Source organism: Pristis pectinata, chromosome 3 (assembly GCF_009764475.1).
Source record: "Pristis pectinata isolate sPriPec2 chromosome 3, sPriPec2.1.pri, whole genome shotgun sequence".
In the NCBI taxonomy this organism is placed as follows: domain Eukaryota; kingdom Metazoa; phylum Chordata; class Chondrichthyes; order Rhinopristiformes; family Pristidae; genus Pristis; species Pristis pectinata.
Window position 1 is genome coordinate 1,986,349 of NC_067407.1, and position 27,591 is coordinate 2,013,939.

The 27,591-nt window shown below is 43.0% G+C and overlaps 2 protein-coding genes across 2 annotated transcripts in view; one reads left to right on the forward strand and one right to left on the reverse strand.

Moving 5' to 3' along the window:
- Positions 1–8,477, forward strand: part of msh4 (mutS homolog 4) — a 97,939-nt gene extending 89,462 nt beyond the window's left edge. The window contains exons 16-19 of the mRNA XM_052013156.1: positions 2,904–3,032; positions 3,593–3,767; positions 6,896–6,984; positions 8,301–8,477. Of these exons, the coding sequence (XP_051869116.1) occupies positions 2,904–3,032; positions 3,593–3,767; positions 6,896–6,984; positions 8,301–8,477 (570 nt within the window). The remainder of the gene's footprint in view (positions 1–2,903; positions 3,033–3,592; positions 3,768–6,895; positions 6,985–8,300) is intronic.
- A 978-nt stretch (positions 8,478–9,455) lies between these two features.
- LOC127568902 (ankyrin repeat and SOCS box protein 17-like) lies at positions 9,456–25,357 on the reverse strand. Its single transcript, XM_052013157.1, has 3 exons — positions 24,969–25,357; positions 14,207–14,486; positions 9,456–9,778 (listed from the first exon to the last, which is right to left on the reverse strand). Exons 1-3 carry the CDS (start codon positions 25,355–25,357, stop codon positions 9,572–9,574), a joined length of 876 nt encoding a protein of 291 aa, XP_051869117.1. The 3' UTR covers positions 9,456–9,571.
- Positions 25,358–27,591: the final 2,234 nt, after the last annotated feature.

Genomic DNA, 27,591 nt, shown 5'->3' on the forward strand with positions numbered 1-27,591 from the left:
TGCCCCCTTTCCTGAAGTCAATGACTAGCTCTTTAGTTTTGTTGACATTGAGGGAAAGGTTGTTGTCATGACACCATTCCACTAAGCTCTCTATCTCCTTCCTGTACTCCGACTCATTGCTGTTTGAGATACGACCTACAACAGTGGTATCATCTGCAAACTTGTAGATGGAGTTAGAGCAGAATCTGGCCACACAGTCGTGGGTGTATAGGGAGTACAGTAGAGGGCTGAGGATGCAGCCTTGTGGGGCACCAGTGTTGAGAATAATCGATCAGCCTTCTCAGCATTTCCGACTGACAAGAAATCGAAACGCCCATATGCCAACTAAAAATAATTAGGCCTTGGGAGCAAACAGTATCCCCATTGAAGCCCTAAAATTTAGTGTGAAGAGCTTCTGTCATAAATTCATGATCTCATTAAACACATCCAGGAAGAGGTGGATATGCCAGGGGACCTCAGAGGTGTTGTAGTTGTGACCATCTTCAGGAAGGGATCCAAGTCTGACTGGTAACTGCAGAGGTCTCACCATCTGCAACAGGGAAAATCATCGCCAGGCCTCTCCTCAATTGCCTATTCCCAGTAGCTGAACAGCTGATCCCTCACTCATTCTGAATTTCATCCGACTTAAATTGGAGACCTCTGTACCACTGCTGGCCAGGCTGAGATCACAACTAATTCAGGTCTGATCTGCAGTGTAGATCTTTTAGCTAGTCTTTTCCCCCTCAGTTTGCATGAGACAAGAACAGTATCCCCACTGAAGCTCTAAAATTTAGTGTGAAGAGCTTCTGTCACAAATTCATGATCTCATTGTCCACATCCAGGAAGAGGAGGATATGCCAGGGGACCTCAGTGGATGTGAGCTAAACTGCATAACAACTCCAAAAAGATGCAGGGAGCAGTGCCAACCACTATCTTTGTTCTCCTTCAACCATACTAAAGCTTTTGACTCCATTCTGGGAGGTTTTGTGGTACACCATCCTCAAACTTGGTTGAAATTTGTCACCATTTTACATTTGCTCCTTAATGGCAAGCAAGCATGATTTTAACCAGCATGCCTACAACAGAACTAATATCAGTGAAGACCAGTGTCACATAAGGCTGAGTTGTTGTCCCAACACCTTCCTCTCTGAGGTGTTGCATCTCACCTCCAGCAAACTTTCCACAGGAGTGGATCTAGGAATTAGAACCTACAGTAGCTACACTCCAGAACCAAGGACACTCCAACCTCAGTAACTGTACAGCAGTATGTACACAGTGATGAGTTCCAAGCCATCATTGACTCATTCACTGAAGCAGGAGAAGGTATGCCTTACACTCAACCAAGACAAATGTTCTCTACCAACCTGGCCTTGTTGTACAATAGAGTTGCATGGTGGGACGTTGCAAAACATAAACCACTCTCTGTATCTCATGAGTTAACTTGCAGAAAAGGCATATACGATTGCCTTCAATGCACTGGCACAGCCTTTGAGGAAAAGTGTGATGAAAATCGGGACCTCAGACCTAGCACAAAGCTCATGGTCATTGGGCAGCAGTGATCCCTACTCTCTGGACTATCTGTAGCAGGTGCCTTGGCATTTGAAAGGTAGTTTTAATGTTCTCTTCTCAAAACCCTCCAGATTCATTGGAAGAATAAGCAAACCAATGTCAGCGTCCTCTCCCAAGCTAACAATCCCAGCACTGAGGCCCGAATTACCCACAGTTTGCTCTGTTGGTCAAGCCATCTTGTTGACCTACCTGACACCAAATCCCCAAAAGGATGCTCTGTTTTGAGCTCGGCCATGGGCAGAGTTACCAGGTGGATAGAGGAAAGGATTCAACAATGTGCGAAAGAAACCTTGAAGAAAATGCAACATCCCCACCGACTCCTGGGAATCTTTGACCCATGAATGTTCAAAGTAGAGAAGGAGCGTTCGGTATGGTATTGAGAATTCTCAGGTCCGTTCATCAGGAGCACACACAGTTTGTGTAAATGACAAAAGGAGCACGTCCCCTACAACTTCCCACCCGCCCATTCCACTGGGCACCTTGTGCCCCATCTGTGGAGCAGTACTCTCTGTGCTCTGGTTGCCTCCCACATCACACAGACATGTGGGTTAGAGGATTAAAATTGGCCACTTTAAATTGCCCCTATTGTGTGGGTGAGTGTTAGAATCTGGCGAAGGGGTGGTGAGTTGACGGGAATGTGGGGAGAGTAAAATGGGATTAAAGTAGGAATTGTGTAGTTGATGACACAGATTCACTGGGCTGAAGGACCTGTTTTCATGCTTTATGTCTCTATGACTCTAATACTTAATCCCTCAGCCAGTATCGATAAAAACAGATTAGTTGGTCACTGTCACTATGTGAGACCTCGCTGTTTATAACCAACTGTCACGTTTTCACAAATATAATAGTGTCTGGACTTCAGAACTATTATAGTTTTACTGTAACCAAGCAGAGTTTTAGCAGAGCTTTGAAATAACCTCATTACTTCCACCAAACTGAAGCCCACTCAATCTGTTTGATTTATTTGGAGCAGAATGTCACAGGTGTGAAATTTGAGAAAATGATACTTTGTGGAGATTCCCTCTCAATGTGAACCAATCCAGGTAAAGGGAAATCGAGATAAACACATGTGGGATAAAGGAACAGAAGGTTCTGATGATAAGGAGAGATGAAGAGAGGCGGAACGAGGTTTGATTGAAGCGTAACTACCTGGGCTGAATATGTGAATTGTTGTGGAGCAAGAGTTATTGTCTGCCTCCATTCTTACCCCTGTAATTGACTGATCTCTCAAATTCGGATCCACATATTTATTTTCAACAATTTAGGATTCTGTCAGGCTGTAAGTAAGAATTGTTTATTTTTGTACTTGGTGATCATTTAAAGGTTCCTTGTGTATCTTTTTTCTCTTCTTACAGATAACATACATAATGCACAATGTTACTGATAAATCTTTGATAATCATTGATGAATTGGGTAGAGGAACCAGTACAGAGGAAGGAATTGGTATATGCCATGCAATCTGTGAATTCCTGCTCAGTTTCAAGGTGAAGACTGGTCATTTAAATGTTTTATGCAAATACATGGAGATTTATGCAAAATAATCTAAAATAAATCAAAACAATACCTGAGAAATTTTCAAATTCTACCCTGACCATGAGAAATAAAGGACTGCAGATGCTGGAATCTAGATGAAAAACACTATGATGCTGGAGGAACTCAGCAGGCCAGGCAGCATCCATGGAGAAAAGCAGGCGGTCAACGTTTTGGGTCAGGACCTTTCTTCAGGACTGAAGATAGGAAAGGGGGAAGCCCAATATATAGGAGGGAAAAGCAGAGCAGTGATAGGTGGACAAAAGAGGGGAGGCGGGGTGGGCACAGGGTGGTGATAGGTAGATGCAGGTAAGAGATAGTGATGGGCAGGTGCGGGGGAGGAGGGGAGAGCAGGTCCACCGGGGGGTGGGTCAAAGGTAAGGAGGGATTGTTTATTGCTCCAGATTCCAGCATCTGCGGTCTCTTGTGTCCCTATCTCCATCTCTTCACGAGTCATCTCTGTAAGTGGAGTTTTGTCTTATGTTTGGTCATTATTTGCTTTGTTTCCACTCAGGCATTCACACTGTTTGCCACTCACTTCCTGGAGAACTGTCAGCTGGATGCTTTGTATCCCAATGTGGAAAACAACCATTTTGAGGTTCAGCATAACCGAAGCAACACCGGAAATTACAATAAAATCACTTACACATACGTTCTCTCTAAAGGTTCCACTGAGGAAAAGAACTATGGTAAGTTTTGTTGCTGGACAGCAAATATTAGGGACAGGAGAAAACTATTCATCCCTTCACGCCAACTCTGCTAGGAGACAGTTTAGCCCCTTGAGTCTACAATATGATGATAGTTGATTTAAACCTCAGTCCCATCTCACCCATTTAGTACCCTTCTCCGTCAAAAATCTGGCAGTAATGCAAACACTATGTTGGAAAATCTGAATAAATTATGTAAATGTAGAAGATTATGAGTTAAGATGGGGTGAAGAGAACAGCTGTTCCCTTTGGCGGGTGCTTTGTTCAGTGGATGGAATGTGAGGAGAAATTATTTTTATGCAGAGAGTGGTTAAGTTTTTCTAAAATTTATTCATTTTTCAGGATCTGGGTGTCACCTGCAAACGCAGGATTTAGTGACCATCCCTTGAGATAGTGGTAGTGTTGTAGTCTTTTCTATCGAAGGTGCTCCCACAATGCTGTCAGGAGTTCCTGGATTTTTGATTGAGAGTAGACTTTCATTCTTTGTGAATAGGAACTGTTGTGGGAAAATGGCCCAAATATGACAGTGTTGAAAATCTTCTGGTCCTACTACCTGGATTGCACTTGGGTTGTCATCTCAATCAAGCTAAATTACAACAGATCTTAAATTCATGCTGTTTTCTGGTGGACATTGACCATAACATTGGAGACTTATGTATCCAGTAGCTCATTGGAACTAAGATAGCTGATCTGACACGACCAATTCTAAATTGGCCTCAGCAACTTGTATTGAGAGGAGGGGTAGTGAATTTATGTGTGGTGCTGGGGTTCCTGGTCCTGAATAATACCAGTTATCTCTGTTTAGAAGCTGATTAGGCAAAAAAACGTTACGATTGTGCTAACCTGCGATGTGTAGTCTCACCAAAGCAGAGTTCACATTGAAAATCCATTGGAACAGAAATTAGGGAATTTAGCCCCTCAAGAATGAATATATTTTTTAAAAATGAAGGTAATGACGAGGACTTGATGCCTAAACTTACTGTAAAACTGTTAATCTATGATCATATACACATGTTCCACCTCCATCACCCCAGCAATTAACCAGGATTTCTTCAACAGCAGCTTCCAAACCAACAACTTTTGCTGTCTAGAAGGGCAAGGGTGGCAGGCATCTGGGTTTACCACCACCTGAATGTTCCCCACCAAATCACAGACCATCCTGACTATGAAATATGTTGCTATTTCTTTATTGTTGCTGGCACTAAGCATTGAAACTCCTTCCTCCACCCCTCCCAACACTACCCAATAACACTGTGAGAGCAGCTTCACCAAATGGAATGCTGATATTTAAAAAGGGCAGGCACGGTAGTGTAGTGGTTAGCGTAACACGTTACAGCGCCAGCGACTGGGTTCAATTCCGGCCACTGTAAGGTTCTCTGTGTCTGCGTGGGTTTCCTCCGGGTGCTCCGGTTTCCTCCCACATTCCAAAGACATACAGGTTAGGAACTTGTGGGCATACTATGTTGGCACTGGAAGCATGGCGACACTTGCAGACTGCCCCCAGAACACTCTACGCAAAAAGACGTATTTCACTGTATGTTTCGATGTATATGTGACTAATAAAGAAATCTTATCTTTCACTACCATCTCATTGCAGACCAGACTCAAGAGGCTGACTGGAAAACTCCTCAAGTTTCTCCTCCTCCTTAGATCGAGGTGTTGAGTTCAAGAGTCAGGAAGTTATGTTGCAGCTTTATAAAACCCTGGTTAGGCTGCATCTGGAGTATTGCATTCAGTTCTGGTTGCCATTATAGGAAGGATGTGGAGGATTTGGAGAGGGTGGAGAAGAGGTTTACTAGGTTGCTGCCTGGATTAGAGGGCATGTGCTATGAGGCTGGACAAACTAGAGTGGCAGAGGCTGAGGGGAGACCTGATAGAAGTTTATAAGTGTCTGCATGGGTTTCATCCGGGTGCTCTGGTTTCCTCCCACATTCCAAAGATGTATGGGTAGGTTAATTTGGGTTTAAAAAAAATGGGCGGCGTGGACTCGTTGGGCCGGAAGGGCCTGTTACCATGCTGTAAATAAAAAATCAAAAAAATCAAGATTATGAGAGGCATAGATAGAGTAGACAGCTAGTATCTTTTTCCTGGAGTCGAAATGTCTAATGCTAGAGGCATGCATTAAAGGTGAGAGGGGATAAATTCAAAGGAGATGTGCAGGGCAAGTTTTTTACACAGGGAGTGGTGGGTGCCTGGAATGCACTGCCTGGGGAGGTAATGGCGGCAAATACGATAGTCTTTTAAGAGGCTCTTAGATAGGCACATGAATATGCTGAGAATGGAGGGATATGGACATTGTGTAGGCAGAAGGGATTAGTTTAGCAGGCTTTTAATTACTAGTTTAATTAGTTGAGCACAACATCATGGGGCAAAGGGCCTGTTCCTGTGCTGCTTTGTTCTATGTTCTATAGATGATCAATAACTATTACCTTGTCAACAATATCGTTCTCCCAAGAGTGATTCATTTTTTAAAGCGCTCACTTGGAAATGGGAGATTAATCAGGACTAATTTTTTTAAAAATTTTATTTACAGCACAGTAACAGGCCCTTCTGGCCCAACGAGTCCGCGCCGCCCATTTTAAACCCATGTTAACCTACCCGTACATCTTTGGAATGTGGGAGGAAACCGGAGCACCCGGAGGAAACCCATGCAGACACGGGGAGAATGTACAAACTCCTTACAGACAGCACGGGAATTGAACCCCAATCACTGGCGCTGTAATAGCATCATGCTAACCACTATGCTACCGTGCCACTATTACAGCATCACAGAGGTGATATAGTCTTAAAGATAACAGTCATTGATATAACTAAAGTTGCAGCCACTTTAGTGATTACACTTGTTTTATTTCCTGTGTAGTCAGCTATAGATTGACAGTCCTGCAGAAGGGTCCTGACCCGAAACGTTGACCGCCTGCTTTTCTCCACGGATGCTGCCAGGCCTGCTGAGTTCCTCCAGCATCATCGTGTTTTTCATATAGATTGCTGTATTTTAGTTCTAATAGTTCATTGTCCCATGAGCCTTGTGTGACACAGCTCAGAATATCACAATCAGCTGCTCTATGATATCTCAGTGACTTAATGTCTTTTTGATATCTTTTATTTGAAAGGTTTAAAAGCTGCTGAAGTTTCATCTCTTCCCCCATCAATTGTTGTCGATGCTAAGGATATTGCATCACACATCACCAAACAAATATGGGTGAGTACATAAAAACTAAGTTCACAGAACAGTGTTTGTCACTTGGTGGTGTTTCCGACAGCAAAATGAAACACAGCCCAAATCCCAGAAATACGATCAGTTTTGCCAAAGAAGATCGTTAGGGTCACCAGCTTCAGTTGTTTGCGTTCTTGAAAGCCTAAGACAATTTTTTCATTGCCCACCATCCTCCACACTTGCTGCTGTTTGCAGGGCAGGACCATCCTCACAGTGCCTGCCCCCAAAGCTTCTGCCTGACGTTTCAATGTCATTGTCTTGCCTTCCCACCCTGAGCATTAAATGGACAGTCTCTTCGTTATTTGAACAAATGGTTCTGGACTAGCAGGTGGACAGCAAATTTTCCCAAATCCAAAGTTTATACAACCAATGAATGAATGTACTCAAAAAAAGTGTTAACATCCCAGCACCTTTTCTCCTGGCTGCTATTCCAAGGAGTCATTCCAAGAGATGATTGTGTTATTGACTGTAACTGGAGTGAATTGTGGAATACTGTAGTATTGTAATGATGTGATGCTGTAATCACTGAATAAACTTCCTTTGGAAAAAGAAAGAAAACATAGAGGTTGCAGGTCACTCCAGAGAGGTCACTCTAGAGAGAATAACAATCTTGAGCATGCATATTTCCTCTCATTGACCCCAATAGCAGAACAGGTAATCTCTTACAATATTATTGATTGAGGGATAGGCTTTAGGGAGAACACCATGGACACCATATGGCAGCATGGCAGTGCAGTAGATAGAGCTCCTGCCTCTCATCTCCAGTGACCCATGTTCAATCCTGACCTCTGGTGCTGGCTGTATTGAGTCTATACGTTTTTCCGCATGGGTTTCCTCCCATATCCCAAAGACATGCTGGTTAGTAGGTTAATTGGCCACAGTAAATTGTCCCTAGTGTAGGGCAGTGGTAATCTCAGAAAATAGGGAGGTGTTGGGCATTTGAGAGAGAATAGGTAACAGAGAAACAGAGGAGAAATGGCACTGAAGAGATTGCTCTGACTCGATGGGCCAAATGGCCTCTTTTTAGAGAAATATGGATACAATCCTGCTGTTCCTCAGATTAAAGACGTGGGATTATTTTGTAGTCACCTGAGGGGGGCAGGCAAGGTCTTGTTTAAAGCCTTAATGGAATGAGTTTAGCATTCCCTCAGGAATGTGAACCTGGATTGTCATTGGTATGATCTTCTGACTCTCAGAACTACCAACTGAGCACATAACACTGATATGTCTTTCAAAAGACATTAAATCTTTGAAGGCCATCTTGATTCCATAGTCAAAGTTTTATTAACTTGCTTTTGCAGCAAAAACAGAGAAACACAGCTGAGTCTGTACAGCAGAGAGCTATGCATCATCTGGCTACTAGACTTATACAGGCAGCAAGAAACTCCTGCCTTGACCCAGATCGCTTGCGGATGTATCTAACAGGCCTCAAGAAAAGGTATGAGGCAGAGTGTCTCACAGCCAGACAATCTTCATGAACAGATATTTCCCACTGAAAACCATTTTACAGCGCTGTTAGTAATCTGATGTTGAAACCACTTGTTATTTTGAAGAAAAATATTGACACAATTTTTCCCACAAAATAAAGGCCTTATGTTAATCTTCTAGCAACTTGCAGTGAGGAAGAGATGTCCTGTGAATTGGTAATGCCCACTAGTTGGATCATTGTTGCTGATCTTTGGTAGCCTTCATACAAACAATATCTTGCCCTCAGCTTCCCTGTCAGTTTCATAAACTGTTGCATTTGTACATTAAGTCCCAACTAAAAATTCTATAAAAATTGAGGGCTGGAGCTTAACAGCATAAGAACCCTTTTTTAAAGGGAATATTTATATTTCTGCAATGCCTCTTAATATCTTCAGCATGGAAGGGAAACAGTTTAAACTGTGGACTCTCACTCCTGTAAACATTTTTGAAAAGCCTTCGTTATTTTCTTTTCTGCCATTTTTTCTCTCTCAATCCACTTTCTTTTCTGTCCCTTTTCTCTTTCAGATCTCAAGTTAACTCTGTCACTTTATTTCCTTCTAACTCTCCCTCAGATCTCATTGTTTGAGGAGTGAGACTGTCGTTCCTTCATTCACTGAGATCTGCCGTGCCCTGTTGCCCTCTTTCTGCCATTGTTGGCTCAGACTTCCAGTACATCAGGTTTCCAGTTATTTTTGTGTAGAAGGGTGAAGGTTAAGTCCTTAATTGTAGGGTATGTGCCACAATACTGCCTGCCCAGCAAATATTGTGCTTGTGTCTTAACAAAAGTTGGATTTATTTAAAAGAAATTAAAGTTTGTAAATGATATTTGAATTTGAATGCAGCTCCTGTGAAATATTTAAATGTTGCTTTTAAGGAGTTAGTAATAAATACCAACAGAGTTGCGGAAATGGCTGCAAAGTCTGAGTTTATTGCATGTTGTGAAGTGATAGAACACGATGTAAAACACACGCTGTAATAATGAATCGGTTCTGTTTTTCTATCCTGAAGGGTCAGGATCTTCTTTCTCTCTCTCTGTTGTCCCCGTTCCCAATCTGTTAAACAGGCCTGCAGCTAAGGAAGAGGTGGATGGGGAGATCTTTACACATTATCTTTCCAAGTTCAAGTAATTCTGAAGTGATTTGGGGAGCGGCAGTAAGGATATCCCACTGGGCAGCTGGCTGTTGGTCAGCAGGTTGCTTCTAATAGACATTCTGCAGAGGTGGATGAGCTCACACGGCTCTTGATATCTTCCCACAGGTATGTAATCCAACCAGTTAGAAATGAGAGGTTGCCGTCCAATACTGACTTGTGCCTGAAAACAGAAGTAACAAGGAAAGTGCATTATACTGGAGATACAAGAGATTGTGGATGCTGGAATCTGGAGCAAACCCAGTGCAGATGAAGGGTTTCGACCCGAAACACCGACTGTCCATTTCTCCCCACAGAAGCTGCCTGACCCACTGAGTTCCTCCAGCCACTCGTTTTATTTTTGTTCTAAAGTGCATCATACTGATGTCCACTTTTTACCCACACCCATAATTTGTGTACATTCTTCACCATTATGCTTTCTTCCTGGTTGGGCACTCAAGCAATGCAGAATTTTAAAATTGTCATCCTTGTGTTCTAAACAAGATGAAGGTCTTGAGTTACATGGAGATACAGGAGAACTTGTGGTTAATTTCAAAGCATATGGTGGCACAGAGTCACAGCTCTATCAACCCGCATTCAATCCTGATCTCTGGTGCTACCTATAAGGAGTTTGTACATTCTCCCTGTGACTGTGTGCGTTCCCTCTAAGTTACCTCTACAGTGCAGTGAGTGGTAGAATCTGGGAGGAGTTGATGGGAATATGGAAATAATTTAAAAAAGGCTGACGTAGATGGCACAGACTGGTGTTCTGAAGGGCGTGTTTCCATGTTATATGATTCACTGACTATATAGATGTCTAGAAATTGGATTTGACCCATTTTTGGTGTGCTAAACATGTGCTGCTTTTGGTGCCAGTGTCCAGTTTGAACCCCACACAAAATTAGTGAAATTAGGCAGAAAACACATTTAACGAGAGTGGTGTGTAGCATATGGAGCTCCCAGTGCTAAAATAGGACCCATGCAGCTCTCCTTGGGAGCTCGCAACTATAAGATAAGATCTCTTTATTAGTGACATGTACATCAAAACACACAGTGAAATGCATCTTTTGTGTAGAGTGTTCTGGGGACAGCCTGCAAATGTCGCCACGCTTCCGGCACCAACATGGCATGCCCACAGCTCCTAACCCATACGTCTTTGGAATGTGGGAGGAAACCGGATCACCCAGAGGAAACCCACACAGACACGGGGAGAACATACAAACTACTTACAGACAGCAGCCGGAATTGAACCTGGGTCGCTGGCGCTGTAATAGTGTTACACTAACCGCTACACTACCGTGCCTATCACGTCATTGCTGTGCTGGGAAGCTTTCTGAGCTTAAAGTCACCCCCCGCCATGGCAGCAGCAGTAAAGTGACAGAAAACACTTCCATGGAAGTGAGGGAACTGGGGAATGGGTCTGGGCATGTTGGTCTGCCCCTACAGATTCCCATGCATGAGTGGACCTGTGCCACTGTGAGGTGTAGGCTGATCAAAGGACGAGTCATTGCAGCGTGCAGTTCAGATTTGGCGCAAAGTGATAAGTGACAGTGAATGGATTGCCACTACTGCAGCCTCCCCCCTCTGTTCCCATCTGCCTACCCAGCCTTCCTTAATTAATTCCATGCTCCACCTTCCTCTCCTATCAGATTCCATCATCTGCAGCCCTATGTCGCTTCACCTGTCACCTGCAGCCTCTGTCGCCTCACCTCTCACCTGCAGCCTCTGTCGCCTCACCTGTCACCTGCAGCCTCTGTCGCTTCACCTATCACCTGCAGCCTCTTTCGCTATTTCCACGCTTCTCCTCCATCTGTCTATCACCTCTCCTCACCCGGATCCACCTATCGCATGCTAGCTCTTGCTCCACCCGTTCCCCTCACCTCTTTATACTGGCTATCTCCCTGGTATATTTCAGTCTAGATGAAGGGTCTCAACCCGAAGCATCGACTGTCCATTTCCCTCCACAGACGCTGCCTGACCCACTGAGTACCTCCAACATCTTGCTTGTTGCTGCAGCTTCCATAATCGTGGCCAATGAAAACTTGTGTGCAATACCTTACTAGCACAGCACAAGCCACCTTATTGCTGTCTTATTGCCGATTCCACTGTCCATGCCTCAGTCTTTCCATCATCACCCTGCAAATAAATTTTTCACAAGTACACCTTGAATTACTTTTAATAGTTGCTGAGCAATCTAATTCCAGCATTCTTTCCGGTAGGTTCATTTCAGATGTAAGAAGCCCTCTTTTTTGAAAAGTTGCTTCTCATACTTCTTTATCTGAAAATGTAAAACTTTTGATCTCTGGTTCCCACCCATCTTCTAGAGTTTCTGCTGACATCCTTTTTCAAACTTCTCTCTTCCCCTTAACCTTATGGCATAGAAACTAGAGTAATAGAGCATGGAAACAGGCCATTTAGCCCACCACACTGACCAATTGGCATCCATTTGTATGAATTCCATCTTCCAGCACTCGGTCCATAGCCTCCTATGCTTAGGCTATTCAAATGCTCATCTGGACACTTAAATGCTGTCAGTGACTGCTTCCACCACTCTGTCAGAGAAAGTGGTTGAGGCAGGTACAATAACAACATCTAAAAGATATTTAAGTACATGGACAGGAGGGGTTCAGAGGGATGTGGGCCAAATGCGGGCAAATGGGACTTGCTTGGGACTAGTATCATGGTTGGCATGCACAAGTTTGGCCAAAGGGCCTGTTTATATTGCTGTATTGACTCACTCTCTTTGGCAGTGTATTCCAGATACTCACCAATCTCTGGATGAAAAAGTTTCTCCTCAGTTCCCCTCTAAATCTCTTAACCCCTTAACCTCCTTTGCTCCAGGGAAAACAGATCTGGCCTCTCCAGTCTCTCCTCATAACAGAAATGCTCTATCCCAGGCAACGTCCTGGTGACTCTCCCTGGATTGGATCCATTTGCACATGTTTTTCATGCATAAGTCATGTGTTGAAGTTGTTTTACCTGGTTCGATCACAGTTGATTATTTCCAGGTGAAACCACAACCATCAAGAATTATATTACCTGGAGATTTCTGGAGCTTCTTTCAAAATTGGCAGGACAGAAAGTGTGGAGTTTGAGGGATCAGCTCTTACAGAAAGGCCCAGACACTTCCAGGACAGCTGTTTGAATGGCTTCTTTTCTTGCTGTAAGGTACTATGATTTCTACATCTTTCCATAGGAGTGAGATTAAACTCCCAAATTTGATCATATTTCGCTGGCATTGTGGCTTTTGTCTGACCTGGTCTAAACTCTATTGGGGATTTTGATCAGGAGCATAGTTGAGAGGAAACAGTGACTGATATATCCCTCGATGAATAAGAACCAATGAATTCTTCCCGAGAAGGAGGTCCTGAAGATGGGACATCTGTTTAGAATCACTTAATTTTTTAGTTCAAAACAAGTACATCACATTATTTACTTCCTGAAAGAGTTGAGCACTTAAGCTCCACACTTCCTCTCCTGCCACTTTTCTGGGCAATACAATTGCCCTGAATCAATACAATCCCTGAATCTCTGGGCAATACAATTTCCTCTCACTTACGTCTGGGAATTAAACATTCCCTGGGTGCAAAGAGCAGACAGTCAGGCTTATAGTAAGTAACCTGTACTTGCTGTAACTTACCTGTAACATCATAAAATCTCCTAAACTGTGTTCACAGGAACATCTGCCAAACAAAATTTGACACTGTGCTGCATAAAGAGATGTTGGGAAAGGTGAGTTTTAGGGAGGAAGTTCCAGAGCTGAGGACCCCGGTACAGAGAACAGTACAGCACAGGAGCAGGCCCACCAAGCCTGTTGTGTTGTGCCAAACTAATTAAACTAATGATGCCTAATTAAACTAATCCCTTCTGCCTGCACATGGTCCATATCCCTCCATTCTCTGCATATTTATGTACCTATCTAGAGCCTCTTAAACATCTCTATCATATCTGCTTCCAACACTACCCCTGGCAGCACATTCCAAGCACCCCCAACTCTGTATAAAAAAACTTGCCTTGCACATCTCCTTTGAACTTACCCTCCTCACCTTAAATGCATGCCCTCTGGCATTAGACATTTCGACCTGACATACTGGCTGTTTACTCTTATCTCTGCCTCTCATAATTTTATAAACTTCTATCAGGTCTCCCCTCAGCCTCTGCTGCTCCAGAGAAAACAACCTTAGTTTGTCCAACCTCTCCTTATAGCACTGAAGGCAGTCCAGAAGAGATTCAATCCAGAAGAGGTAGTGAAAGACCGGTGGTGGAACAATTAAACCTAAGGAGGTCAGGAATGAAACAGCAAAATGATCTCAGGAACCACCGGGCGCTATAACAGATTAAAGTGATTGGATAGGGTGGGATTATGAAAATGAGGCTGAGAATTTACAACTGCACCAATATTAATGGTTGTTGCCAGACAAACTGCAGCAGTTCAAGGGGTGGCTCAGCATCATCAGTTTCTTGACTGCAAGTAGAGAAGGGCATTGTCAGTAACACCCAGACTGAATAAAAATAAAGTGGAGTTTTGAAGCACAAGATTATTGCACTGCTAAAAAATTTCAAATAATAAACACATCTTTGATTATCTTGCACAGCTGATAGGAGAACCTACCTTAATCTTTGCGATGTGTATGCGACACATCACTCTAACGCATAAACTGAGACATAGTTTTGCCTCCTCTATTTTTTCTGTGTACTCATGGCCATTCCCCCTTGCAATAGGTTCTGGGTAGAAGAGGATGATGAGGACTGTGGACATGGGCCTGTGCTCCCTCTCTAGTATCCCATACTGGAGTAAGATCTTCAGAATGCCCGACTGCCTGCTTTGAGCTACATAGTGTAAGGGGGTCACACCTGTCAGTGGGTTTGAAGTGTACACTGGCTTGAAGGTTCTGAAATGCAAACAGGGAATTCAGAAACCTATTTAGTAATGAGACATCAAAAATACCCTCTAAGGTATAATGTTCATTTCGTCATTTTTAAATGGTGCACCCTATTTTAATGTGCAAGCCCTAAGAGAACAGAAATGCACAAGTTAGCATTGCTTTAGACCATTAAATATGGTGATGATGGTGGTTGATATTTTCTTTTAAAGTCACAATACTCATTTTGAATTATGCCAAGGGCGGATTATTTTGAATCAAACAGATTTTTTTGTTTCCTTAGTCATGGCCATTGACCATCAACTTCCAGTATGTGATGACAGCTCACATTTTTATAGAGCCTTCTAAATTGTGCACTGATGTAGCACAAGTTGGCTGACGTACAGCTGGTCAAGTCTGTTCAGCCCACTCCCCAACACATCATATCCCTTAATTTATTTCCACAGAAAGTTTTATCTAATTCTCTTTAAAAAGGATAATGACAACTCTGTACCCACTACCTAGGCATTGTATTCCAACTCCCAGCCATTTGAAAACTTTTTCACATCACATCTGGTTCTTTTTCATAGAAACATAAAAAAACCTACAGCACAATTCAGGCCCTTCGGCCCACAAAGCTGTGCCGAACATGTCCTTACCCTAGAAATTACTAGGCTTACCCATAGCCCTCTATTTTTCTCATCTCCATGTACCTATCCAACAGTCTCTTAAAAGATCCTATCGTATCCGCCTCCACCACCGTTTCCGGCAGCCCATTCCACGCACTCACCACTCTGAGTAAAAAATTTACCCCTGACATCTCTTCTATACCTACTCCCTAGCACCTTAAACCTATGTCCTCTTGTGACCACCATTTCAGCCCTGGGGAAAAGCCTCTATCTACCTGATCAATACTTCTCATCATCTTATATACCTTTATCAGGTCCCCCCTCATCCTTCGTCTCTCCAGGGAGAAAAGGCTGAGTTCCCTCAACCTGCTTTCATAAGGCATGCTCCGCATTCCAGGCAGCATCCTTGTAAATCTCCTCTGCACCCTTTCTATGGCTTCCACATCCTTCTTGTAGTGAGGTGACCAGAACTGAGCACAGTATTCCAAGTGGGGTCTGACCAGGGTCCTATATAGCTGCAACAATACCTCCCAGCTCCAAAATTCAATTCCACAATTGATGAAGGACAACACACCATATGCCTTCTTAATCACAGAGTCAACCTGTGCAGCCTCTTTGAGCGTCCTATGGACTTGGACCCCAAGATCCCTCTGATCCTCCACACTGCCAAGAGTCCTACCATTAGTACTATATTCTGCCATCATATTTGACCTACCAAAATGAACCACTTCACACTTATCTGGGTTGAACTGCGTCCACCACTTCTCAGCCCAAGTTTGCATCCTATCTATGTCCCTCTGTAACCTCTGACGGCCCTCTATACTATCCACAACACATCCAACCTTTGTGTCATCTGCAAACTTACTAACCCACCCCTCCACTTCCTCATCCAGGTCATTTATAAAAATCACAAAGAGTAAGGGTCCCAGTACAGATCCCTGAGGTACACCACTGGTCACCGACCTCCACGCAGAATATGACCCTTCAACAACCACTCTTTGCCTTCTGTGAGCCAGCCAGTTCTGGATCCACACTGCAATGTCCCCTTGGATCCCATGCCTCCTTACTTTCTCAATAAGCCTTGCATGGGGTACCTTATCAAACGCCTTGCTGAAATCCATGTACACTACATCTACTGCTCTCCCTTCATCGATGTGTTTAGTCACATCCTTAAAAAATTCTTTCTTTTTCAATCTTTTTATTAATTTTCAGATTAATACAGATTAATACATATAACATCGGTAATTATACACGTAATACAAAGAGATCGGGAAGACAATCATGACATATATAATCATAAAGAATAAAAAAAATCTAGGCTCCGCGGTTTCTTGGTAAATGAATATATTACAAAAAGAAAGTCCAAAGGAGAAAGAAAAAGATTTATTATATTTAAAAAAAACCCAAATCGGAAAAAAAATTGTAAGTAATAAAACGAAACAAACTAAAACAAAAATTTCAAAAGAAAAAAAACTGGACTGACATTTCTCGATGAACAAAGAGCATTATTATGTCGTCAACTCCGCTCCTCTAAATTCAAAGATTATTGAAAAGGAATCTATATCATATGAAAATATTGAATAAATGGACTCCAAATTTCCTCAAATTTAAGCAAAGAATCAACAGTACCACTCCTAATTTTTTCTAAGTTTAAACATGATATAGTTTGAGAAAACCATTGAAAAGTAGTGGGAGGTATTGGATCCTTCCATTTAAACAAAATGGATCGCTTGGCCATTAATGTAACAAAGGCAGTCATACGACAAGCAGCAGCAGATAGGTGGCCAGATTCCATCATTGGTAATCCAAAAATTGCAGTGATTGGGTGAGGTTGTAAATCAATATTCAATACAGTTGATATAATGTTAAAAATGTCCTTCCAATATTTTTCCAAAAGGGGACAGGACCAAAACATATGTGTCAGGGAAGCCACCTCCGAATTACATCTATTACATATAGGATTTATATGGTGATAAAAACGGGCTAACTTGTCCTTCGACATATGGGTCCTGTGAACCACCTTAAACTGTATCAAAGAGTTTCTGGCACACATTGAAGATGTATTAACTAATTGAAGAATTTTCTTCCATGTCTCTGTGGGTAAAGGTATCTGGAGTTCTCTTTCCCATTCATTCTTAATTTTATCAAGTGTCTATGGATGCATTTTCATAATTAGATCATAAATTATTGCTATCAAGCCCTTCCGATAGGGATTGAAGCCTAAATTTTTTTCTGTAATTTCAATTTTTTATGGAGTCAGAAAAGAAGGCATAGTAACTTTTAAAAAATTTCTAATCTGTAAGTATTGAAAAAAGTGTGATTTAGGCAAATTGTATTTATTAGATAACTGTTCAAAAGACAAAAAACAGTTATCAATGAATAAATCACGGAAATATGTTATTCCCTTCATTTTCCATAAAGTAAAAGCTAAGTCGATTCTGGATGGTTGAAAGAAAAAATTAGATTGAATGGGGCTTGATAAGTTAAATTTTTTCAATCCAAAGAACTTACGGAATTGAAACCATATTCATATTGTATGTTTAACTATTGGGTTAGTCATATGTTTACTTAATTTAGTAAGTGCAAAAGGGAGTGAGGCTCCTAAAATAGAAACTAATGAAAATCCTTGCACTGATTCATACTCAAGGTATACCCATTTGGGACATTGAATTACAACTAAATCTTGTGCCCAAAAAATTAAATATCTGATATTAATTGCCCAGTAATATAATCTAAGGTTAGGCAAAGCCATGCCACCATCCTTTTTTAATTTTTATAAATATTTCTTACTTAATCTTAGATTTTTATTCTGCCATATATTTGAAAGAATTTTAGAATCAATAGTGTCAGAAAAAGATTTTGGGATGAAAGTTGGAATTGCCTGAAATATAGAAATTTTGGTAAAATATTCATCTTAACTGCATTAATTTGGCCTATCAATGATAGGGATAATGGGGACCATTTCGTAAATAATTGTTCAACCTGGTCAATTAAAGGTAACAAGTTAACTTTAAACAGGTCCTTATGCTTCTTGGTAATTTTAACACCCAAATACGTAAAATGGTCTGTTACTAATCTAAATTTTCCAGGCTTTTTCGAGGTACTAAACAGGGTTGCCCTTTAAGTCCCCTATTATTTGATATTGCTTTGGAACTCTTGGCAATTGCCCTTCGGGATTCTTTTAATATATTTGGTATAACTCGTGGACAGGGGATTCATAAGGTATCTCTATATGCAGATAACTTGTTACTTTATATTTCTAACCCGGAGGAATCCATCCCTGCAGTATTATCTCTGCTTGCTCAGTTTAGTGTTTTTTCTGGTTATAGATTAAATCTTAATACGAGTGAACTCTTTCCATTAAATATGCAAACCCCAATTTATAGGCAATTACCATTTAGATTAATAACAGTCCTCAAAAAATTCAATCAGGCTCGTAAGGCAGGACCTGCCCTTGACAAAGCTATGCTGACTATTCCTAATCATATTATGTCTCTCCAAATGTTCATAAATTCTGCCTCTCAGGATCTTCTCCATCAGTTTACCAACCACTGAGGTAAGACTCACTGGTCTATAATTCCCTGGGTTATCCCTACTCCCCTTCTTGAATAAGGGAACAACATCCGCAACCCTTCAATCTTCTGTGACCTCTCCCGTCTCCATCGATGATGCAAAGATCATCGTCAGAGTCTCCGCAATCTCTGCCCTCGCCTCCCACAGCAGCCTGGGGTACATCCCATCCAGTCCTGATGACTTATCCAACTTGATGCTTTCCAAAAGTTCCAGCAGCTCCTCTTTCCTAATATCTACATGCTCAAGCTTTTCAGCTTGCTGCAAGTCCTCACTACAATCCCCAGATCTTTTTCCTTAGTGAATACTGATGCAAAGTATTCATTAAGTACCTCCGCTATTTCTTCCAGATCCATAAACACTTTCCCACTGCTGCACTTGATAGGCCCTATTCTTTCGCATCTTATCCTCTTGCTCTTCACATACTTGTAGAAGGCCTTGGGGTTTTCCTTAATCCTGCCCGCCAAGGCCTTCTCATGTCCCCTTCTGGCTCTCCTAATTTCCTTCTTAAGCTCCTTCCTGTTAGCCTTATACTCTTCCAGATCTCTAACATTACCTAGCTCTCTGAACCTTTTGTAAGCTTTTCTTTTCCTTTTGACTAGATTTATTGTAGCTTTTGTACACCACGGTTCCTGTATCCTCTCGTGACTCCCCTGTCTTATTGGAACATGCCTATGCAGAACTCCACACAAATAGCCCCTGAATATTTGCCACATTTCTTCTGTACTTTTCCCTGAGAACATCCGTTCCCAATTTAATCTTCCAATTTCCTGCCTGAGAGCCTCATAATTCCCTTTACTCCAAGTAAACGCCTTTCTAGTCTGTCTGTTCCTATCTCTCTCCAGTGCTAACATAAAGGAGATAGAATTACGATCACTATCTCCAAAATGCTCACCCACTGAGAGGTCTGACACCTGACCAGGTTCATTTCCCAATACCAAATCAAGCACAGCCTCTCCTCTTGTAGGCCTATCTACATATTATGTCAAGAATCCTTCCCGAACCCACTTAATAAACTCCTCCCCATCTAAACCCCTCACTGTCTGGAGATGCCAGTCGATGTTTGGAAAATTAAAATCTCCCATCACAACACCTCTGTTATTCTCACACCTTTCTAGGATCTGCTTCCCTATCTGCTCCTCAATATCTCTGTTACTATTGGGCGGCCTATAATAGTAGGCCAGTAAAGTTATTGACCCCTTCCTGTTCCTAACCTCCACCAACAGAGACTCCGTAGACAGTTCCTCCATGATGTCCACCTTTTCTGCAGCTGTGACACTATCTCTGATCAACAGTGCCACTCCCCCACCTCTTTTGCCTCCCTCCCTGTCCTTTCTGAAACATCTGAAACCCAGCACTTGAAGTAACCATTCCTGTCTCTGAGCCATCCAAGTCTCTGTAATGGCCACCACATCGTAGCTCCAAGTATTGATCCAAGCTCTAAGCTCATCCACCTTGTTCACAATACTCCTTGCATTAAAATAGACACATCTCAAACCGGTCTGAGCACGTCCCTTCTCTATCACCTGCCTATCCTCCCTCTCGTACCCACTATTTTTGGCACATGTAAAGTCCATGCCCTCTTGTTACTTGCTCCTCCGACAATGCAGCACTCCCTCAGTATTACCCCTCCCATAGTGTGACACTCCCTCAGTACTACCCCTCCCACAGTGTGGCAGTCCCTTGAGTATGGCCCTCTGACAGTGTGGTGCTCCCTCAGTACTGGCCCTCCATCAATACAGCACTAGCTCATTATCGCCTTCTGCTGACAGTGTCCACCTCTTACAGTACTGCCCTTCTCAGTACAGTGAAATAATAAACGGCTTTAAAGAGAATCTCAGTATGCATAGAGAAAAGCCTGTAAATGGAGCAAGTTGATTAACTGAAACTGATGATTTTATTTTCTGCTAACTGTTGCGATGTGGTGCATGCTGCCAGAAGGAGTGACAGAGGGAGAATTATTTGGAACTTTCAGAGGGGAGTTTAAAAATTACTCGGAAGGAAATAAGTAACAGCCAAGAGGAAGAGCAGGTGAGTGAGCCTAATTAAAAGCTCTTTTTGAGGGTTAGGACAGTCACAGTGGGAAGACTGGTCATTTCCTGTGCTGCCTTGCTTTTGATTTACTTAGTTTAAACAGTGCTGGGGAGAAAAGGTGCTGCTCTGAGATCACACTACCTCCTGCCTGAACTCCCACTTAGTTGGCCATTGCCAGGAATTCAACATGCAGGCCAGTAGGAACTCGTCCACAGAACTGAGTTGAAGAGTTCCAGCCAGAAACTGGCTGGAAGTCAAAACAAAAAGCTACCTTCTTAGCTTCAGAATAAACTGCAGACCCAGTTTCCCATGCCAGAGTCTTAATGTGTTTTGATCGGACACTCAAAGACACAGCCAGAAGCATAGGAGAAAACAAATAAGTCATTTTTTTGTACATATCCCAGATTACCAATTTTCCAACAGCAACTTACCTTAAGCAAGTTAGAAAACAAGCAAACAACTTGAGGATTTTGAACACGTTCAAACAAGTTGCATCATGGGAGGGAAGGAATTAATGAAACAGTAAAACAAAATGTAGAATCAAAATGAAAAACATGGCCAGAAAATGGATCCCTGAAGGAAATGGTGGCTGTGGCCAGTGATTAATTGCCTCTGTCAGAAGGTTGAACACCCACAGCAGAGTGCTCAACATAACAATGTGAACTGACACCTACTTTGCTGGTTTCGAGGGAGTGCTACACTTGTAAGGGGCTATGTCAAAGAAACACTGCACTGCAAAGGAACATGACTGGGCAAGCATGGCAGAGGAGGTTGAGCAAACAGTGTAACGCTCCCACAGCGCTGTCCTTACAACCATAAGTGGTTGTAAGGACAGCGCTGTGGGAGCGTTACACTGTCAGAGGGGCAGTGCTGTGGGTGTGTTACACTGTCAGGCAGTGCTGTGGGAACGTTACACTGTCAGGTAGAACCATAGAACCATACAGCACAAAACAGGCCCTTCAGTCCACCATGTTGTGCCGTCCATCAAACCACTCTCACACTATCTAACCCTTTCCTCCTGCATATCCCTCTATCCCACATTCCTCCATATGCCTATCCAACAAACTCTTGAACCTGTCCAATGTATCTGCCTCCACCACCACCCCAGGCAGTGCATTCCATGCACCAACCACTCTTTGGGTGAAAAACCTCCCACTGACATCTCCTCTGAAGCCATGCCCTCTTGTCTTGAGCATTGGTGCCCTGGGAAGGAGGCGCTGGCTGTCTACTCTATCTATTTCACTCAATATTTCATATACCTCTATCATGTCTCCGCTCATCCTCCTCCTTTCCAGTGAATAAAGCCCTAGCACCTTCAGCCTTTCCTCATATTCCATACGCTCTAATCCAGGCAGTATCCTGGTAAATCTCCTCTGGACCCTCTCCAACGCCTCCACATCCTTCCTATAATGTGGCGACCAGAACTGAACACAGTACTCTAAGTGTGGTCTAACTAGAGTTTTGTAAAGCTGCATCATCACTTCGCAGCTCTTAAACTCAATCCCACGATTTATGAAAGCTAACATCCCATAGGCCTTCTTAACTGCTCTATCCACCTGTGAGGCAACTTTCAGTGAACTGTGCATGTGAACCCCCAGATCCCTCTGCTCCTCTACACTGCCAAGTACCTTGCCGTTTACCCTGTACTCTGCCCTGGAGTTTGTCCTTCCAAAGTGTACCACCTCACACTTCTCCAGATTGAACTCCATCTGCCACTTGTCAGCCCAGCTCTGCATCCTATCAATATCCCTCTGTAAGCTCCGAGAGCCCTCCACACTATCCACAACACCACCGATCTTAGTGTCGTCTGCAAACTTACTAACCCAGCAGCCTGGGGAAAATCCCGTCAGGCCCCGGAGATTTATCTGTCTTGACATTATTTAACAACTTCAACACATCCTCTCTCTTGATATCTGCAATCTCAAGAACATTACCCTCATCTAAGTCATCTATAAATATCACAAAAAGTAGAGGTCCCAGAACTGATCCCTGCGGGACACCACTAGTCACTGTCCTCCAATCTGAGGGCACTCCCTCCACCACAACCCTCTGCTTTCTACAGGCAAGCCAATTCCTAATCCACACAGCCAAGCTTCCCTGGATCCCTTGGCCTCTGACCTTCTGAAGAAGCCTACCATGAAGAACCTTATCAAATGCCTTACTAAAATCCATATAGACCACATCCACCACACTACCCTCATCAATCTTCCTCGTCACCTCCTCAAAGAACTCTATCAAGCTTGTGAGGCAAGATCTTCCCTTCACAAAGCCATGCTGGCTCTCCCTAATCAGTCCATGATTCTCCAGGTGTTCATAGATCCTATCCCTTAGAATCCTTTTTAACAGCTTACCCACCACAGACGTAAGGCTCACCGGTCTGTAATTCCCTGGACTATCCCTACTACCTTTTTTGAACAAGGGGACAACATTTGCTACCCTCCAATCCTCTGGCACCATCCCCGTGGACAACGAGGACTCAAAGATCCTTACCAGTGGTTCAACAATCTCCTCCCTCGCCTCTCGAAGCAGCCTGGGGAAAATCCCGTCAGGCCCCGGAGATTTATCTGTCTTGACATTATTTAACAACTTCAACACATCCTCTCTCTTGATATCTACAACCTCAAGAACATTACCCTTACCAACACTCCCTTCCGCGTCATCAAGACCTGTCTCCTTGGTGAATACCGCAGAGAAGTATTCGTTGAGAACTTCTACTTCTGCCGCCTCCAGGCACATTCTCCCACCTTTGTCTTTAATCGGAGCTACCTTTACCCTAGCCATCCTCCTACCCTTCACGTATGTGATAAAGGCCTTGGGATTTTCCTTAACCCTACTAGCCAATGCCTTTTCATGTCCCCTTCTAGCTCTGCTCAGCCCTTTCTTAAGTTCCTTCCTCGCTACTCTATATTCCTCACGGGCTCTGTCTGAACCTTGCTGCTTATACCTTATGTATGCTACCTTCTTCTCCCTAACTAGTCATTCCACCTCTCTCATCACCCACAGTTCCTTCACCCTGCCATTCCTTCTCTGCCTCACCGGGACATATTTATCCCTAACATCCTGCAAGAGATCCCTGAACATCGACCACATCTCCATGGTACATTTCCCTTCAAACAGGACATCCCACTTTACATTCCCAAGTTCTCTCCTTATAGCCTCGTAGTTCACCCTTCACCAATTAAATATCTTCTTGTCCTCTCTGCTCCTGTCCCTGTCCATGACAATTTTAAAGGTTATGGAGCAATGGTCACTGTCCCCCAAATGCTCACCCACCAATAGATCCTTCACCTGTCCCGGTTCATTTCCTAAAACTAGATCTAACATGGCATTCCCTCTAGTTGTCCTGTCGACATACTGTGTCAGGAATCCCTCCTGGACACATTTAACAAATTCCGTCCCATCTAAACCTTTGGCACTAAGCAGGTTCCAGTCTATATTTGGGAAGTTGAAGTCTCCCATTATAACAACCCTGTTATTTTTGCTTCTCTCCAAACACTGCCTGCCAATCTGCTCCTCTATATCTCTACTGCTACCGGGGGGCCTATAGAATACTCCTAGTAGAGTAACTGCTCCTTTCTTGTTCCTTACTTCCACCCATACGGACCCTAGAGATGATCCTTCTACAACATCTATCCTTTCCACAGCTGTAACAGTGTCCCTGACCAGTATCACCACCCCTCCTCCTCTTCTCCCCCCTTCCCTATCTCTCTTAAAACACCGAAAACCAGGAATATTCAATATCCAGTCCTGCCCTGACGTCAGCCACGTCTCAGTAATAGCCACAATATCATAGTCCCCCATACTTATCCAAGCCCTCAGTTCATCACCCTTATTCCTGACACTTCTTGCATTTAAGTAAACACACTTCAGTCCATCTACCTTACTACTTTTATAGCCTGTATTCTGCTTCTCCTTTCCCAAAGCCTCTCCACCTGTTTGATCTAACTTATCCCCATCCCCTTCTTCCTCTGACCTACTCCTCCGGTTCCCTTCCCCCTCACAAACTAGTTTAGACCCTCCCGAACCACCCTAGCAAACCTAGCGGCAAGGATATTGTTCCCCTTCTGGTTTGGGTGTAACCCGTCCTCTCTGTACAGGTCCCACCTTCCCGAGAAGAGATCCCAATGATCCAGAAATCTAAAACCATCACTCCTGCACTCCTGCTGATCTGCCATACCAACGGAGCATTGCATTGTTGTTGGTCCCAGTTTTTTGGATGGGATGACAAACCTAGACCTTACACAGCTCTCAGTTGTCTCAAAATAGTCCAGTAAATTACCTCCAGATTAGTGTCAAGTAGTTGTTGCTATCTCCCAGGTAGATGATGGTTCTCTCCAGCAGTTTCTGCACCAGTGGTGGGCTGACCTTACGGGCAAACAGCCAGTAGAGGATGGTGTTGATGCAGATCTCCGTGAACTCCCGGTAGAACCCGGGGCACCTTTTGTTACTGGTCCTGTGGACAAATGCAATGTAATCGGAGAGGAGGGAATCAAATCCCAGGGTGTTGATATGCCGGAGGATTTGTGACAGTGAATTGTAAACAAGTGGCTCCCACTGGTGATACACTGGACCTAGTAACCTCCTGACTGCCACTTTCTCCAGAAGCTCCCCAAACAGAGACTGTTGCACATCCAGTTCTTTACAGCACCTCTCAGTGTCGTTAGACATGCCCCTCCAGGACACCCACAGAAAGTAGGGTTTTAGCCCCAAATATCCACTTACAGCAGGTGGCAAGATCCTCCTCACTGCATTTCCTAAAGGTCTCAAGCCAATTGTGACATCCCCTTTTGTTACAAAAACTGGATTTTGACATAGTCCACCGTGTCACAGAAGAAAATGTCTTCGATACATAAAACACGTGAATGAGGGAGACAGAGAAAAAAAATGTTTCTATTTGTGGAGTGAGTCTCGACTGCAAGGGCGATAATATGTCCTCTAGGAAAAACTTCTTTTCCCAGAGAATGGAGAAAATGTGGAACTCTGTCATCCAACATTGATGCTTGTAAGAGGAAGCCAGATAAACATACAGAAAAAGGAATAAAAGAATACACTGAAAAGTTGGGTGAATAGAATGGAGGATGGGACTTACCGGAACTGGAGGGCTTGAGTGATGAGAGACTGGGTAGGGTTGGGACTGTTTTCCCTGGAGCATAGGAAGCTGAGAGGTGACCTTACAGAGGTTTATGAAATCATGAGGGGAACAGATAGGGTGGATGGTCACAGTCTTTTTCTCAGAGTGGGGGAGTCTCAAACTAGAGGGCATAGATTTAAGGTGGGGGGGGCAAGATTTAAAGGGGAACTGAGGGGCAACTTTTTCACATAGATCGTGGTGGGTATGTGGAACAAGCTGCCAGAGGAAATAGTACACGCGGGTACAATTACAGTGTTTGAAAGGACAGGTGCATGGATAGGAAAGGTTTAGTGGGATATGGGTCAAAAGCAGGCAAACTGGTCAGCATGGACGAATTGAGCCAAGGGGCTTGTTTCTGTGCTGTATGACTATGATACTGCAGTGTATAATAAGAATTGGCACAGAGCTGGTGAGTTGATGGCTTGCATACATATTTTTGTATAATTCTATTTCACCTTTTTCAAGTCTACCCTCACTAAATTAGCTTTTATCTTGTTACTTTCATTCATCAGAGATGCAGTAATGATTTTAATCCTTTATCCACTGATTTGGCCACATTGGGACAGGCAGTTTTTCTTGGTCAGTTTGAGTAGTCATCCATATGTGTGGGCAATGTTGAAAATTTCCTTTCTTTGCTTCAGGTAACAAGACTGTCTTCTTAAAATGTTTTTTCAAGATGTCAGGGTTAAAAATAATGTTTCTAAAGAACTTAATCAAAGTAGAAACAGGGCATTGAAGTCATCTTTACAATGCTTTAAACGAATGGTAGAATTTACATAGAACAGAAGAAAGGGAGGAGGAGTTAGGCCAAATGACCCATCGTATCTGCTCCGTCATTTAATTAGATCATGGTTAACCTGATCATTGGTTTCAACTCCACTTTCCTGAATGTTGCCTGTAACCTTTGATTCCTATGGTCCAGAAATCTCCTTCAATCTTGAATGTACAATCATTCAATATCCAGAGCTCTGAGGAGAATTGCAAAGAAATACAGTCCTTAGAGAAGAAATTCCTCATCATCTTTTTCTTAAATAGCTGACCCCTTAATCTGAGATCATATACACTGATCCTGGCTCCCCCATCAGGGCAAACATCCTCACAGCAGCTACTGTACCTCATCAACCTCCATCAAAATCTTAGGTATTTTGTATCTTATGTATATATATTATATATGTAGACCCTGTCTACACTTCTCACTGCCTTGGTAAAGCAGACAACATAATCAAAGACCCCAACCACCCCAGACATTCTCTCTTCTCCCCCTCCCATTGGGCAGAAGATACAAAGGCCTGAAAGAACATACCACCAGGCTCAAGGACAACTTTTATCCTGCTGCTATAAAACTATTGAACAGTCTCCTTATCCGATAAAATGGACTCTTGACCTCACAATCTACCTCGTTATGACCTTGCACCTTATTGTCTGCCTGCACTGCACTTTCTCTGTGTCACAAACCAGCAACAAAAGAAACACACTGTGCATGATTCAGTGTTAAAAACTATTTTATTAATCACTACTTATGATAATACGTAAAATAAAAGTAAAAATGTTAGTATGTTAGAATTCAAAAATGTTAAACCTTGAACGTTAACCCCAAAACTAAACTCGTCGTGTGTGTGTGTGACAAAGTCCAAAACTCCCAGTTCCGGAATGGTTCTTAAAGTTCAGTTCCGCAAGCCATAAGGTGAAACATGAGCAAGGGCTTCTTCAACAACCACCGTTGTCTGAAGATAAGATGTAGATGTAGAAAAACATAGAGAGAGTACATACG

What these genes read in the sequence shown, in the direction of transcription:
- LOC127568902 (XM_052013157.1), bottom strand. Translation starts at nt 25,357, where the DNA reads ATGTCTAACGACACTGAGAGGTGCTGTAAAGAACTGGATGTGCAACAG. An exon ending in TACTTGACACTAATCTGGAG is followed by an intron (nt 14,487 to 24,968) that starts GTAATTTACTGG and finishes TTTGCATTTCAG; the next exon opens with AACCTTCAAGCCAGTGTACA. An exon ending in TACACATCGCAAAGATTAAG is followed by an intron (nt 9,779 to 14,206) that starts GTAGGTTCTCCT and finishes TTCTGTTTTCAG; the next exon opens with GCACAAGTCAGTATTGGACG.